At 41.0% G+C, this 16,796-nt stretch overlaps 1 protein-coding gene and 1 long non-coding RNA gene across 2 annotated transcripts; both read left to right on the top strand.

The window, feature by feature from the left end:
- Positions 1 to 4,071: 4,071 nt before the first annotated feature.
- On the top strand, positions 4,072 to 6,251 carry LOC126991525 (uncharacterized). The gene is made up of 2 exons (XM_050850272.1): positions 4,072 to 4,233; positions 4,312 to 6,251. Exons 1-2 carry the CDS (start codon positions 4,228 to 4,230, stop codon positions 6,244 to 6,246), a joined length of 1,941 nt encoding a protein of 646 aa, XP_050706229.1. The 5' UTR covers positions 4,072 to 4,227; the 3' UTR covers positions 6,247 to 6,251.
- An 850-nt stretch (positions 6,252 to 7,101) lies between these two features.
- On the top strand, positions 7,102 to 8,269 carry LOC126991534 (uncharacterized). Its single transcript, XR_007745633.1, has 3 exons — positions 7,102 to 7,202; positions 7,863 to 7,952; positions 8,252 to 8,269. It is a non-coding gene; the product is annotated as an uncharacterized LOC126991534 (long non-coding RNA).
- The last annotated feature ends 8,527 nt before the right edge of the window (positions 8,270 to 16,796 follow it).

Genomic DNA, 16,796 nt, shown 5'->3' on the forward strand with positions numbered 1-16,796 from the left:
CCCACGAAAAGGAGGAGGAGGAGGAGGAGGAGGGGAGGAAGAGGTGAGAGAGGGTAAGGTGCACAGACATTAGTTCCCGGATGTGCGGAGGAGGAGGAGGAAGAGGAGGAGGAGGAGGAGGAAGAGGAGGAGGAGGAGGAAAAGGAGGAGGTGGAGGAGGAAGGGAAGGGGGGAAGTTATACAAGCATGGGAGTGAGCCTTACACACACACACACACACACACACACACACACACACACTAAAGGTAATTCGCTGGTGTTTTAAAGATATACTAAATAGTGATCCAAAGTAGTAGCAGTAGTAGTAGTAGTGGCAGTAGTAGTAGTAGCAGTAAAAGTAGTAGTAGTAGTAGTAGTAGCAGTAGTAGTAGCAGTAAAAGTAGTAGTAGTAGTAGTAGTAGTAGTAGCAGTAGTAGTAGTAGTAGTAGTAGTAGTAGTAGTAGTAGTAGCAGTAGTGTTAATAGTAGTAGTATATAGTAATAGTAGCAGTAGCAGCAGTGGTAGCAGTAATAGTGGTAGTAATGGTAGTTGTAGTAGCAGTAGTAGTATACTATAGTAGTAATCAAACTTGAACATTATGACCATGCCGAATAAACTTTTAGAGGAAGTGGAGTCATTGTGACAAGGGACGGACAACGACACTTAGGTGCAGGGATCGGGACAGAGGTGGGAAAGAACGTGGGAGACAAAGTAGCTGAATGGGTGAAAGAAATAGAAGCTTTGTCTGCCATTGCCAAGACTGAGCCACACGCTGCCTATTCAACGTACACCCACGGCATCCATCATCGGTGGACGTTCCTGATGCGCACCATCCCCGGCATCAGTCCACTCCTCTGACCACTGGAGAATGCCGTCAGGAATGTATTCTTGCCGGCGCTGGTGAAATCTCATGCTTTGGGGGAGGAGGAGAGGGATATGCTAGCACTTCCTCCAAGACTGGGTGGGATGGGGATCACCAACCCTGAGAAGCTGGCTGATAAGGAGAACCAAAACTCCATCAGCCTTACCAGGTCACTCATCAACAGGATCATCGCTCAGGAGGCAGAGGGCGAGATAGACCAAAGTGAAATGAGAGAAATTAAAAGAAGAATCTCAGAAGAAAGACACCAGGCCCAAAAGGACGAGCTGGACCGTCTAACACACAAGATGTCCACAGAAATGTGCAGAAAAATCCACACAGCACAGGAGGCAGGCGCCTCTAACTGGCTAACGTCACTACAATCAGAGCAAAAGGCTTCAGCCTCAACAAACAAGAATTTGTCGACGCCGTTGCTCTGAGATATGACTGGACGATTGAGGGACTGCCTGATCTCTGTGCATGTGGAACACCGAATGGTATCACTCACAGCATGACATGCAAGAAGGGAGGCTTCGTCTGTATCCGACACTATGAGGTGAGGGATCTGACAGCCAGCATGCTCGGGGAGGTATGCCAAGACGTCACTACCGAGTTGGTGTGGTGTCATCTGTCATCCGGTATCCTAAGACATCCCATCCTTAATTTCGCATTGCGGAACCCAATCTTTGCTATCACAGAGTAACTAAGTGAAGCATCTAAGCGTAAAAAAGTAGCAAGGAGGTCCTAAAAAGCGATGCAGAGTGGAACAGGTCACAAGAAGAAGAAGAGTGATTGTTGATATCCTAGTTATATACATACATACGTCATCATTTGCTTTCATAATAATATAAATAAACCTGAGTGGGACAGATCCCGACAAGCAGTCGACAAAATACACGGTACCGTGTCGAAATTCACGTCCGTATTCAGGATGGGATGTCTCACGATCTTGGGATGCCTCATGACACCACACCGGCACTGTGCAGGACTGGACTGTAGGTGGTAAGTGAGTGTTCTAGGCGCTAATTGGTTCACGGATGCAGAAAAGTCAATATCCGTCAGGGTGAGAGAGGTCGTGAAGCTGACGGAAGGCCTGGTAGCGGTGTCGCTGTGGCAGGTAGGGACGGGCAATGGCCGTGGAGACGTCAGCGTAGAGAGTGACCTTGGTGCCTGGGAGTATGATTTTCTCCATTTGAAGCGCCGGGTTGTCCAGTAGTTTAATTCTTCAACTCTGCGTCGCCGGACTGATCGGCGGCTATGGCGGCGTAACCAAGTGAAGGGGACGTCACAGCGGTAATGTTGCTCAAGCCTGTGGGGAAAATAACACTAAAACAAAAAAAATATGATACATGATATGACAGGAATAACGATACATAGTAATACGAATAAAATGAAGAATAGGAAGTAAATGAAAGCAATAACAAGAAGAGAAAAAATGAGCAAAAACAAAAGGAAAAGAAGGAGTAGGCTATTAGAGGTAGGAGTAGCAGAATAAAAAGTAGTAGTAGTAATAGTAGTAATAATAGTAGTAGTAGTAGTAGTAGTAGTAGTAGTAGTAATAGTAGTAATAATAGTAGTAGTAGTAGTAGTAGTAGTAGTAATAGTAGTAATAATAATAGTAGTAGTAGTAGTAGTAGTAGTAGTAGTAGTAGTAGTAGTAGTAGTAGTAGTAGTAGTAGTAGTAGTAGTAGTAGTAGTAGTAGTAGTGGAAGTAGTAATAGTAGTAGTAGTAGTAGTAGTAGTAGAGGCAGTAGTAGTGGAAGCAGCTGTGGTGGTAGTAGTAGTGGTAATAGTAGCAGTAGTGGTAGCACTCTATTCCCTTCTTCCTTCCTTCCTTAGTTCCAATTTTCTTCTTTACTTGCTTTTTTCATTTCCATCAGTGTCTCCTTTTCCTCCATTTTCAGCCTCCTTTTTCCTTTTCCTCCATTTTCAGCCTCCTTTTTCCATTTTCAGCCTCCTTTTTCCTTTTCCTCCATTTTCAGCCTCATTTTTCCATTTTCAGCCTCCTTTTTCCATTTTCAGCCTCCTTTTTCCTTTTCCTCCATTTTCAGCCTCATTTTTCCTTTTCCTCCATTTTCAGCCTCCTTTTTCCTTTTCCTCCATTTTCAGCCTCCTTTTTCCTTTTCCTCCATTTTCAGCCTCCTTTTTCCTTTTCCTCCATTTTCAGCCTCCTTTTTCCTTTTCCTCCATTTTCAGCCTCATTTTTCCTTTTCCTCCATTTTCAGCCTCCTTTTTCCTTTTCCTCCATTTTCAGCCTCATTTTTCCTTTTCCTCCATATTCAGCCTCATTTTTCCTTTTCCTCCATTTTCTGCCTCATTTTTCCTTTTCCTCCATTTTCAGCTTTTATCTCTTTCTCCATTATGGCAACTCATTTCTCTTGTCTATCGTTCCCTTTCTTTTTCTTCACTTCACGTTTTTTCTCTCCTTCCAGATATTTACACATTTTTTTACTACTTTCCCTTTCTTTTCCCCACTTTTCTGCTCTTCCTTTTACCCATCCTTTTATTTTCTTCCTCCTCGCACATTCACTTTCCTTTTTAACCTTCCCTTTCAATTTCTTCCTTCCACTTCTCTCCTTCCACTTACAGCTCCAATTTTCCCCCTTCCTTTTCTATTAATCTCCTCCACCTGTTATTATTCTCACTGATCTGTTCCGCATAATGTTTTAAGACAGTGGGATACAATTACTGAAGGGAGAAATTGTTAACTTCTTACTCCTAAGGGCCATATTTTCAAACGTATCGGGTTCCCATTGTGACTGTTTCCCAAGGCCACAGAGATTAACCTGTTTGCCATGATTGATTTTACCATTCGGGGTGCAGAAGGCGTGTACAACTATCACCAGCATCACAAAACAGTCCACGAGAACCCCAGCCACTTCAACGAGAGGCTTTTCAAACAGGCGAACCGAGGCGCCGATACCTTTAAGAATAAGACCCCCTCCCATCCAGCCAATCAGCTCCCGTAGCTAACTAGACACTCCCTCCATCCAGCCAATCAGCTCCCGTAGCTAACCAGACACTCCCTCCATCCAGCCAATCAGCTCCCGTAGCTAACCAGACACTCCCTCCATCCAGCCAATCAGCTCCCGTAGCGATCTTCCCTACAAAAGGTGCAACTAGCTCTAGATTTCGCCCTATGCAATGTCAACTCCAAGGTCCCTAAAACGGCATATCTCAAACCGAGGTGATGTGGTAAATCTCAACCGTATATAGGGTAAGCAAAGGGAAAAAGGTGCCACCATCTCTAGAAATCAAAATCCCGTGGCTGGCCCCCGAGCCAAGATAACCTTCAGAAGTATACTAAGCTAACTGGACATAACGCTTGGATTGCCTCACGCAGCTAACCCACAAAAACAAGCAAACACTCAAAAACAAAAACAAAGCTGCATGGAGGTAAGGGTGGAATTACCCCGCGAAGAAAACTCACAAACTCAAACGAACACTCAAAAACAAAAACAAAGCTGCATGGAGGTAAGGGTGGAATTACCCCGCGAAGAAAACTCACAAACTCAAACGAACACTCAAAAACAAAAACAAAGCTGCATGGACGTAAGGGTGGAATTACCCCTCGAAGAAAACTCACAAACTCAAACGAACACTCAAAAACACAATAAAAGCAACATGCACGTGGTGGAAGAAATACCCCTCGAAGAGAACTCACGAACTCAGACAAGCATTGAGAAATACAATAAAAGCAACATGGACGTGAGGGTTGAACTACCCCTCGATGATAACTCACAGTGTGAAGTGTTCCTTCAGACACACGATAACAACACACACGGAGCGATGGAAGGCACAATGTCGCGTTTATCAACGCCCTGCCAACGCCTACGCAAGGCTATTATGCGCTGCCAGTACAAGTGTGTGGCCGGCCTGCTGCTGCTCCTGCTGCTGGCCAGCCACGTGGCCACCCTGGCCTACGCCTACCATCAGCAGGGCCAGAGTGACCTCCTGCGGGGCATTGTCGCGCTGTGCTCCGTGCTCGTCCTCCTCCTGACGCACGGACATGATTCCCTGTGTAGGGCGTGGCTCGTCGTTCACGTCACCTACAGTGACGACCTCGCGCGAGGCGCCCTCCGCGTACTTAACAACCTGCAGGCACAGCCCCTGCTGCACGGACTGGGCCTGGAACCCCCAGACGCCCTGGACACCCTCGCCTACTGGTGGTGGGTCTTGCAAGGGCTGCTGCTCGCTACCCTGGCGAGCTTCATCTCGGGACCCAGCGCCCCTGACGATGAGAACCCTGACGATGACAACCCTGGCGATGACCCTGACCGTGATCCTCACAATGTGAGTGACTTTGAAGAAGTGGAACTGAGGGAGGTGGTGGTGGCGGTGGAGGATGGACAGCAGAGGTGCATTAAGAGCAACATGCACGTAACGGTTGAATTACCTCTCGAAGATAACTCACAGTGTGAAGTGTTCCTTCAGACACACAATAACAACACACACGGAGCGATGGAAGCCATAATGTCGCGTTTATCAACGCCCTGCCAACGCCTATGCCAGGCTAGTATGCGCCGCCCGTACAAGTGTGTGGCCGGCCTGCTGCTGCTCCTGCTGCTGGTTGGCCACGTGGCCACCCTGGCCTACGCCTACCATCAGCAGGGCCAGAGTGACTTCCTGCGGGGCATTGCCGCGCTGTGCTCCGTGCTCGTCCTCCTCCTGACGCACGGACATGATTCCCTGTGTAGGGCGTGGCTCGCCGTTCACGTCACCTACAGTGACGACCTCGCGCGAGGCGCCCTCCGCGTACTTAACAACCTGCAGGCACAGCCCCTGCTGCACGGACTGGGCCTGGAACCCCCAGACGCCCTGGACACCCTCGCCTACTGGTGGTGGGTCTTGCAAGGGCTGCTGCTCGCTACCCTGGCGAGCTTCATCTCGGGACCCAGCGCCCCTGACGATGAGAACCCTGACGATGACAACCCTGGCGATGACAAATCTGATGATGACAACCCTGACGATGACCCTGGTCTTGATTTTGACCCTGTGTTTGAAGAGGATGACTTTGAAGAAGTGGAACTGTTGGAGGTGGTGGTAGTGGTGGAGGCAGTGGATTGGCGGTTCAGGGTGGGGGCTCTAGTCCCTCCTCCTGACCCGCCCGTCCACTACCCTCGGGGTGAGGAGGAGGGGGAAGACGAGGATGAGTTTGAGGACGTGGATCGGAGGGAGGAGATGGAGGCGGTGGAGGAGGGGCAGTTCGGGGTGGGGGCCCTTGCCGCCCCTCCCGAGCCGCCTGCCGAGGAGATTGAAGAAGAGGATGGCTTTGAGGAGGTGGACCGGGTGGAGATGGACCGGGAAGAGGTGGTGGAGGTGGTGGAGGTGGTGGTGGGGCAGTTCGGGGTGGGGGTTGTTGCCGCCCCTCCGGACCCGCCCGCCCGCCACCCTGGGCCTGTTGAGTAAGGAGGATGAAGGCGAGGATGACTTTGACGAGCTGAGCGAGAGGGACGTGGCAGCGATGGAGTAAGGCCACTGCAGAATGTATATAAAAAAAAAAAAAAACATATATAAAATACAAAAAAAAGAAATACAAAAGAAAAGGATTAAGATTAATGAAAAAAAAATAATAAAACCAAATACAAAATACATCAAAAAACGAAAAATAAAAAAAAAGAATTGAAAAAAATCAAACCAATACAAAATGTGAGGGTTAAGTTTAAGGATCACATTTCTTTGCGTCAAAAAGGAGCAGTGGTTTCATCCGACGAGGAGAAATCTTGTAAAATCGCCACAGTATTAATGAAGGTTCCGTTCACGCCTTGCGCAGCTTGAAAATAACGACCGGTAAACTTGGTTAAGCTTTAAGTTCGATCAAAACAAAACAAAAAAGTCATCGCCCATTGAGTATATGTCTTGACCGACTTGAGAAACGAAAAAAAGGAGACGGTAATTAATCTCACATTGCAGTTCAAAATGTCCTTGCGCAATGGAACACCCGAAACAAATGCGGTGTGTGTGTGTGTGTGTGTGTGTGTGTGTGTGTGTGTGTGACTGACCAGGTAATGTTGTATGATAAGTTTCCTTTCCATTTAATATTGCGTGATATGTTTCCTTTCCATTTAATGTTGTGTGATATGTTTCCTTTCCATTTAATGTTGTGTGATATGTTTCCTTTCCATTTAATGTTGTGTGATATGTTTCTTTTCCAGGTAATGTTGTGTGATATGTTTCCTTTCCAGGTAATGTTGTGTGATATGTTTCCTTTCCATTTAATATTGCGTGATATGTTTCATTTCCATTTAATGTTGTACGATAAGTTTCCTTTCCATTTAATGTTGTGTGATATGTTTCCTTTCCATTTAATGTTGTGTGATATGTTTCCTTTCCAGGTGAAGTTGTGTGATATGTTTCCTTTCCAGGTAATGTTGTGTGATATGTTTCCTTTCCATTTAATGTTGTGTGATATGTTTCCTTTCCAGGTGAAGTTGTGTGATATGTTTCCTTTCCAGGTAATGTTGTGTGATATGTTTCCTTTCCATTTAATGTTGTGTGATATGTTTCCTTTCCATTTAATGTCGTGTGATATGTTTCCTTTCCATTTAATATTGCGTGATATGTTTCATTTCCATTTAATGTTGTGTGATATGTTTCCTTTCCATTTAATGTTGTGTGATATGTTTCCTTCCCAGGTAATTTTGTGTGATATGTTTCCTTTCCAGGTAATGTTGTGTGATATGTTTCCTTTCCAGGTTATGTTGTGTGATATGTTTCCTTCCCAGTTAATGTTGTGTGATATGTTTCCTTTCCAGGTAAAGTTGTGTGATATGTTTCCTTTCCAGGTAATGTTGTGTGATATGTTTCCTTCCCAGGTAATGTTGTGTGATATGTTTCCTTTCCAGGTAAAGTTGTGTGATATGTTTCCTTTCCAGGTAATGTTGTGTGATATGTTTCCTTTCCAGGTAATGTTGTGTGATATGTTTCCTTTCCAGGTAAAGTTGTGTGATATGTTTCCTTCCCTAGTAATATTGTGTGATATGTTTCCTTTCCAGGTAAAGTTGTGTGATATGTTTCCTTTCCAGGTAATGTTGTGTGATATGTTTCCTTCCCAGGTAATGTTGTGTGATATGTTTCCTTCCCAGGTAATGTTGTGTGATATGTTTCCTTTCCAGGTAATGTTGTGTGATATGTTTCCTTTCCAGGTAAAGTTGTGCGATATGTTTCCTTTCCAGGTAATGTTGTGTGATATGTTTCCTTCCCAGGTAATGTTGTGTGATATGTTTCCTTCCCAGGTAATGTTGTGTGATATGTTTCCTTTCCAGGTAATGTTGTGTGATATGTTTCCTTTCCAGGTAAAGTTGTGTGATATGTTTCCTTCCCTGGTAATGTTGTGTGATATGTTTCCTTCCCAGGTAATGTTGTGTGATATGTATCCTTTCCAGGTAAAGTTGTGAGTATGTTTCCTTTTCAGGTAATGTGGTGTGATATGTTTCCTTCCCAGGTAATGTTGTGTGATATGTTTCCTTTCCAGGTAATGTTGTGTGATATGTTTCCTTTCCAGGTAATGTTGTGTGATATGTTTCCTCCCCAGGTAATGTTGTGTGATATGTTTCCTTTCCATTTAATGTTGTGTGATATGTTTCCTTCCCAGTTAACGTTTTGTGATATGTTTCCTTTCTAGGTAATGTTGTGTGATATGTTTCCTTTCCAGGTAATGTTGTGTGATATGTTTCCTTCCCAGGTAATGTTGTGTGATATGTTTCCTTTCTAGGTAATGTTGTGTGATATGTTTCCTTTCCAGGTAATGTTGTGTGATATGTTTCCTTCCCAGGTAACGTTGTGTGATATGATATGTTTATTTAATGTTGTGTGATATGTTAATGTTGTGTGATATGTTTCGGTAATGTTGTGAGGTAATGTTGTGTGATATGTTTCCTTCCCAGGTAACGTTGTGTGATATGTTTCCTTTCTAGGTAATGTTGTGTGATATGTTTCCTTCCGCTGGTAACGTTTTGTGATATGTTTCCTTTCCAGGTAATGTTGTGTGATATGTTTCCTTTCCAGGTAATGTTGTGTGATATATTTCCTTTCCAGGTAATGTTGTGTGATATATTTCCTTCCCAGGTAATGTTGTGTGATATGTTTCCTTCCCAGGTAATGTTGTGTAATATGTTTCCTTCCCAGGTAATGTTGTCTGATAAGTTTCCTTTCCATTTAATGTTGTGTGATATGTTTCCATTCCATTTAATGTTGTGTGATATGTTTACTTTCCAGGTAATGTTGTGTGATATGTTTCCATTCCATTTAATGTTGTGTGATATGTTTCCATTCCATTTAATGTTGTGTGATATGTTTCTTTTCCATTTAATGTTGTGTGATGTTTCTTTTCCATTTAATGTTGTGTGATATGTTTCCTTTCCATTTAATGTTGTGTGATATGTTTCCATTCCATTTAATGTTGTGTGATATGTTTCCTTTCCATTTAATGTTGTGTGATATGTTTCCATTCCATTTAATGTTGTGTGATATGTTTCCTTTCCATTTAATGTTGTGTGATATGTTTCTTTTCCATTTAATGTTGTGTGATATGTTTCCTTTCCATTTAATGTTGTGTGATATGTTTCTTTTCCATTTAATGTTGTGTGATATGTTTCTTTTCCATTTAATGTTGTGTGATATGTTTCCTTTCCAGGTGAAGTTGTGTGATATGTTTCCTTTCCAGGTAATGTTGTGTGATGTGTTTCCTTTCCATTTAATGTTGTGTGATATGTTTCCTTTCCAGGTGAAGTTGTGTGATATGTTTCCTTCCCAGGTAATGTTGTGTGATGTGTTTCCTTTCCAGGTGAAGTTGTGTGATATGTTTCCTTTCCAGGTGAAGTTGTGTGATATGTTTCCTTTCCATTTAATGTTGTGTGATATGTTTCCTTTCCAGGTGAAGTTGTGTGATATGTTTCCTTTCCAGGTGAAGTTGTGTGATGTGTTTCCTTTCCAGGTAATGTTGTGTGATATGTTTCCTTTCCATTTAATGTTGTGTGATATGTTTCCTTTCCATTTAATGCTGTGTGATATGTTTCCTTTCCATTTAATGTTGTGTGATATGTTTCCTTTCCAGGTAATGTTGTGTGATATGTCTCCTTTCCAGGTAATGTTGTGTGATATGTTTCCTTTCCAGGTAATGTTGTGTGATGTGTTTCCTTTCCAGGTAATGTTGTGTGATATGTTTCCTTTCCATTTAATGTTGTGTGATATGTTTCCATTCCATTTAATGTTGTGTGATATGTTTCCTTTCCAGGTAACGTTCTGTGATATGTTTCCTTTCCATTTAATGTTCTGTGATTAGTTTCCTTTCCATTTAATGTTGTGTGATAAGTTTCCTTTCCATTTAATGTTGTGTGATATGTTTCCTTTCCATATAATGTTGTGGGATATGTTTCCTTCCCAGGTAATGTTGTGTGATATGTTTCCTTTCCATTTAATGTTGTGTGATATGTTGCCTTTCCAGGTAATGTTGTGTGATATGTTTCCTTTCCAGGTAATGTTGTGTGATATGTTTCCTTCCCAGGTAACGTTGTGTGATATGTTTCCTTTCCATTTAATGTTGTGTGATAAGTTTCCTTTCCATTTAATGTTGTGTGATATGTTTCCTTTCCATTTAATGTTGTGTGATAAGTTTCCTTTCCATTTAATGTTGTGTGAAATGTTTCCTTTCCATACAATGTTGTGTGATAAGTTTCCTTTCCATTTAATTTTGTGTGTTATGTTTCATTTCCATTTAATGTTGTGTGATATGTTTCCTTTCCATTTAATTTTGTGTGTTATGTTTCATTTCCATTTAATGTTGTGTGATATGTTTCCTTTCCATTTAATGTTGTGTGATAAGTTTCCTTTCCATTTAATGTTGTGTGATAAGTTTCCTTTCCATTTAATGTTGTGTGATAAGTTTCCTTTCCATTTAATGTTGTGTGATAAGTTTCCTTTCCATTTAATGTTGTTTGATATGTTTCCTTCCCAGGTAATGTTTTGATATGTTTTCTTCCCAGGTAATGTTGTGTGATAAGTTTCCTTTCCATTTAATGTTGTGTGATAAGTTTCCTTTCCATTGAATGTTGTGTGAAATGTTTCCTTTCCATACAATGTTGTGTGATAAGTTTCCTTTCCATTTAATTTTGTGTGTTATGTTTCATTTCCATTTAATGTTGTGTGATATGTTTCCTTCCCAGGTAATGTTGTGTGATATGTTTCCTTCCCAGGTAATGTTGTGTGATATCTTTCCTTCCCAGGTAATGTTGTGTGATATGTTTCCTTCCCAGGTAATGTAGTGTGATATGTTTCCTTCCCAGGTAATGTTGTGTGATATGTTTCCTTCCCAGGTAATGTTGTGTGATATCTTTCCTTCCCAGGTAATGTTGTGTGATATGTTTCTTTTCCATTTAATGTTGTGTGATATGTTTCCTTTCCATTTAATGTTGTGTGATATGTTTCTTTTCCATTTAATGTTGAGTGATAAGTTTCCTTTCCATTTAATTTTATGTGATATGTTTCCTTTCCATTTAATGTTGTGTGATATGTTTCTTTTCCATTTAATGTTGAGTGATAAGTTTCCTTTCCATTTAATTTTATGTGATATGTTTCCTTTCCATTTAATGTTGTGTGATATGTTTCTTTTCCATTTAATTTTATGTGATATGTTTCCTTTCCATTTAATGTTGTGTGATATGTTTCTTTTCTAGGTAAAGTTGTGTGATATGTTTCCCTCCCAGGTAATGTTGTGTGATATGTTTCCTTTCCATTTAATGTTGTGTGATATGTTTCGTTTCTAGGTAAAGTTGTGTGATATGTTTCCCTCCCAGGTAATGTTATGTGATATGTTTCCTTCCCAGCTAATGTTGTGTGATATGTTTCCTTTCCAGGTAATGTTGTGTGATATGTTTCCTTCCCAGCTAATGTTGTGTGATATGTTTCCCTCCCAGGTAATGTTATGTGATATGTTTCCTTCCCAGCTAATGTTGTGTGATATGTTTCCTTTCCAGGTAATGTTGTGTGATATGTTTCCTTCCCAGCTAATGTTGTGTGATATGTTTCCCTCCCAGGTAATGTTATGTGATATGTTTCCTTCCCAGCTAATGTTGTGTGATATGTTTCCTTTCCAGGTAATGTTGTGTGATATGTTTCCTTCCCAGCTAATGTTGTGTGATATGTTTCCTTTCCAGGTAATGTTGTGTGATATGTTTCCTTTCCAGGTAATGTTGTGTGATATGTTTCCTTTCCAGGTAATGTTGTGTGATATGTTTCCTTCCCAGGTAAAGTTGTGTGATATGTTTCCTTCCCAGCTAATGTTGTGTGATATGTTTCCCTCCCAGGTAATGTTGTGTGATATGTTTCCTTTCCAGGTAATGTTGTGTGATATGTTTCCTTTCCAGGTAATGTTGTGTGATATGTTTCCTTTCCAGGTAATGTTGTGTGATATGTTTCCTTTCCAGGTAATGTTGTGTGATATGTTTCCTTTCCAGGTAATGTTGTGTGATATGTTTCCTTCCCAGGTAATGTTATGTGATATGTTTCCTTTCCAGGTAATGTTGTGTGATATGTTTCCTTTCCAGGTAAAGTTGTGTGATAAGTTTCCTTTACAGGTAATTTTGTGTGATATGTTTCCTTTCCAGGTAATGTTGTGTTATATGTTTCCTTTCCAGGGAATGTTGTGTGATATGTTTCCTTCCCAAGAAATGTCATGTGATATATTTCCAGGTAATGTTGTGTGATATGTTTCCTTTCCAGGTAATGTTGTGTTATATGTTTCCTTTCCAGGGAATGTTGTGTGATATGTTTCCTTCCCAAGAAATGTCATGTGATATATTTCCAGGTAATGTTGTGTGATATGTTTCCTTTCCAGGTAATGTTGTGTGATATGTTTCCTTTCCAGGTAATGTTGTGTGATATGTTTCCTTTCCAGGTAATGTCATGTGATATGTTTCCAGGTAAAGTCGTGTGATATCATATCAGTAAAGTGGTACTAATGGTAGTAGTAGTAGTAGTAGTAGTAGTAGTTGTAGTAGTAGTAGTAGTGTAGCTGCAGTGCTATATTTTCATAGTAGTAGTAGTAATAGTAGTTGTAGTAGTAGTAGTAGTAGTAGTAGTAGAGTAGTAGTAGTAGTGGTATTAGTAATAGTAGTGGTATCATTAATATTATATGTAGTAGTAGTAGTGGTTGTAGTGATAGCAGCAGCAGCAGTAGTAGTAGTAGTAGTAGTAGTAGTAGTGGTAGTAGCAGCTGCTGCTACTTCTGTTTTTTATGTAAGTCTACCCAAAAGTCCTCCTTCATCCCTGTCTCAGAGAAAACGACTTATTCAATGGTCGACTTTTATAATCACTTCTTGCCCCCTTCTCCCTCCTCCTCTTTTTCCTCCTTCTCTTCCACCTCCTCCACCTCCTCCTCCTCCTCCTCCTCCTCCTCCTCCTTCTACTACTACTACTACTACTACTAGTATTAGTAGTAGTAGTAGTAGTAGTAGTAGTAGTAGTAGCTGGGCACGATAACAAAACCTTATTTCCGATAACCGATAACTGATAATGGAAACCTTATCGGTGATAACCGATATTCGTTAACTGGAAACAAATATAGGCGATAACCGATAACTGATACCCGATATTAATCCACTATTCCGATACTAGCTAGCGATAAGTCCGATTGGCGAAATCGATACTATATTGATATTTCAAATAAAAAACATATATGAATTCAGATTTTCATTATCTGTATTTTATAAAACTTACAAAACCTGAAAACCACACGTTGACACGTACATATGGACGGTAATACTTGAAACGCCAGAACCGGTTTTGTGTTATTTGGCGTCTCCACCGTCATAAGCTGGCGCTTTTTTTTTACAAACACTGGTCTCTCGTGAACTGCACATGCTCAGACCAGCAAGCGTAGACCTGTACAGTTTCACAAGGCTTTTTAATCGTAATTAAGAGTTGCTGGAAGGTTGAATCAGACATACAGTACCACCATCCTCGCTGTTTCTAGACCGACACTCTGTACTAGTTGTATTTATATGTACAGAGTGTCGTTCAAGAAACAGCGAGGATGGTGGTAAAGTATGTCTGATTCACCCTTCCAGCAACTACTTTTAATGTGTTAGAAAGCTTTGTGAGACTGTACAGGGCTACGCTTATTGGTCTGAACATGCGTAGTTCTCGAGAGACCAGTGTTTGTAAACAAAAGCGCCAGCTTTTGACGATGGGACACCAAATAACACAACACCGGGTGCCTTCAATACCATGGCATGCTCACAAACGAATATGGAATATCAAATTTGAGGCAGTGAATAATCATTTTTGGGGCATAGTTAAATGATTTTTCTCTTTGATATATTGATTTTTGAGTCTAACATAAAAAAACAACCTAGTGTTTTAATGTTGATGATCTAAGTATGAAATCTCTTCACTGAAGATATTTAATACACCGAAGTTTTTTCATACAACACCGGGCGCCCGGGCCACGCATGTGCGGTAGGTTTTTTTTTAGGTAGGTTTTTTTTTCTGAGAGGCGGAAAAAAGTAGCGATTATCGCTAGTTTGGTTACAAAAGTAACGAAGATACCGATATATATATATATATATATATATATATATATATATATATATATATATATATATATATATATATATATATATATATATATATTTAAATAAGTAGCGGATGGCCGATAACCCGATTTTGTTATCAGCGATAAAATATCGCGATAACTTATCGCGATAACGCCCAGCTTTGAGTCTATTCCTACTACTTCATCTACCATAAAAACTATCAACACTGGGTAATAATAAGCATTTTATAGTTTTTCAGCAGCCACAGTTTAGGCTCTGTGTGGCGGCGAATTCCGTCCCTCCGTCGGGAAATCTCCCAAATTGAACTAGGCATGTGCGGGCTTTGCTGTTTTGTCCATTTCATTCTCTGCACTGTCTTTCAGTAGCTTATGTTTAGCTTACCTTAATGCTAGTTTTCATGAAAAAAATTGCCAAATTCCAGGCTGCCATGGACCCCGTAGCTCTGCTACTATTGAATGGAGGGTGTCCCATGAACCTGACCTTCAATCGGAAGAAAACTCTGAGGAGGCAGAAGGACAGTCATAAGATCAAAGGTAAGCTTAGTATAAGCTATTTGAAGACAGTGCAATGAATAAAATATGGTTCTTAAACTGGGGGGCGTTATATATTCATTGCCAAAAGGGGCGCGTGCCCTGGAGAAAAGTTGGAATTTTGTTGTTGGAATATTTATTAACATCTTAGCAAGGGCGTGGACTAATACTGAGAAGTTTATGAAAGGAGGTAAAACTATCACCTTTATTAACTTAGTTTTCTATAGTCTACTTTGGCTTGCCATTGTGTTTAGTAAATCTGGGAGGGAATTTTATCCACACATGCAGGGGGCGTGGAGGGAAGGACCCATTCAAGGGGGGGGGGGGGCCGTGAAAAGTTTAAGAACCGCTGGTCTAGCCGTGATGAGAGAGAGAGAGAGAGAGAGAGAGAGAGGGTCGTCTGTAGGTTACCCAAACGACCTTCCCTGTCCTTGCCGATGGAAATGTAGTAGTAGTAGTAGTAGTAGTATGAGGGAGAGGAGGAGGGATTGTCATTGTTAACTGTTTGTTATTACTATTTTTTTTAATTTTCCTCCTCCTCCTCCTCTTCCTCCTCGTCATCATCATCATCATTACCTCCCCCTTCCCCCCTTCCGCCGCCGCCGTCTGATGCAATTCTTACCTTTCTTTGCGGTACCTGAGAGAGAGAGAGAATTGACCGGCACCCTTTCTCAGTATTTTTCAAGCGGCTTTCTTTCTTTCTGTCTCTTTTCCTTTCTTTCTTTTTCTTTCTTTCTTTTTCTCTTCCTTTCTTCCTTTTTTTCTTTTTTTCTTTCTTCCTTTCTTTCCTTATGTCTTTTATTCATATATTTATTGACTAAATGACTGAGATACTTATTTGATGTGTGTGTGTGTGTGTGTGTGTGTGTGTGTGTGTGTGTGTGTGTGTGTGTGTGATGAAGAACGCACGTGTTATTGCGTGAGACTGTGTGTGTGTGTGTGTGTGTGTGTGTGTGTGTGTGTGTTTATCCAACTTATCTATTTTTTGGAAGTCCGTTGTAATCCCACTTCCTCTCTCTCTCTCTCTCTCTCTCTCTCTCTCTCTCTCTCTCTCTCTCTCTCTCTCTCTCTCTCTCTCTCTCTCTCTCTCATCTCTCACGAGAGAGAGAGAGAGAGAGAGAGAGAGAGAGAGAGAGAGAGAGAGAGAGAGTGATGTAAGAGGCTTGGAAGATAGTGAAAGTGAGATCTTTCTCTATATTTTTTTTTATATATATTCATTTATTTTTTTTATGTCGGTATTTTTGAGAGAGAGAGAGAATTAGTCTTATAAACATCATCATTTTATTCCTTATATTCTCCTCTTCATCTTTTATTCTTCTTCTTCTCCTTATTATTATTATTATTATTTTATTACCATTATTATTATTATTATTATTATTATTATTATTATTATTATTATTATTATTATTATTATTATTATTATTATTATTATTATTATTGTTATTATTATTATTATTGTCATTCCTACGCATGTCTGGCAGTAGAGTTCATCGTGTGTTTGTGTGTTTGTGTGTGTGTGTGTGTGTGTGTGTGTGTGTGTGTGTGTGTGTGTGTGTGTGTTGCGTTGTTTCATATTATTGTTTTTCGACCTTGTTGGTGCAATTCTCACCGCCCCTCCATGTGTGTGTGTGTGTGTGTGTCAAGGCTGGCTCGCACACAACTTCCATGACGGTCAATTTCGATGAGAGGAGGAAGGAAGAGGAGGAAGAAGGGTAAAGGAAGAACATAAGAGAGGAAGGAGGAGAAGGAAGAGAGGAAAGAGAAAGTACAAGGAAACAGGACAAGAAGAAGGAAAACGAATATAAATGAGAGAGAGAGAGAGAGACATAACAGTAAGACAGAAGGAGGAGGACGAAGAGGGGGAGAAGAGGGAAGA

This window comes from Eriocheir sinensis, chromosome 7, assembly GCF_024679095.1.
Source record: "Eriocheir sinensis breed Jianghai 21 chromosome 7, ASM2467909v1, whole genome shotgun sequence".
NCBI classification, from domain to species: domain Eukaryota; kingdom Metazoa; phylum Arthropoda; class Malacostraca; order Decapoda; family Varunidae; genus Eriocheir; species Eriocheir sinensis.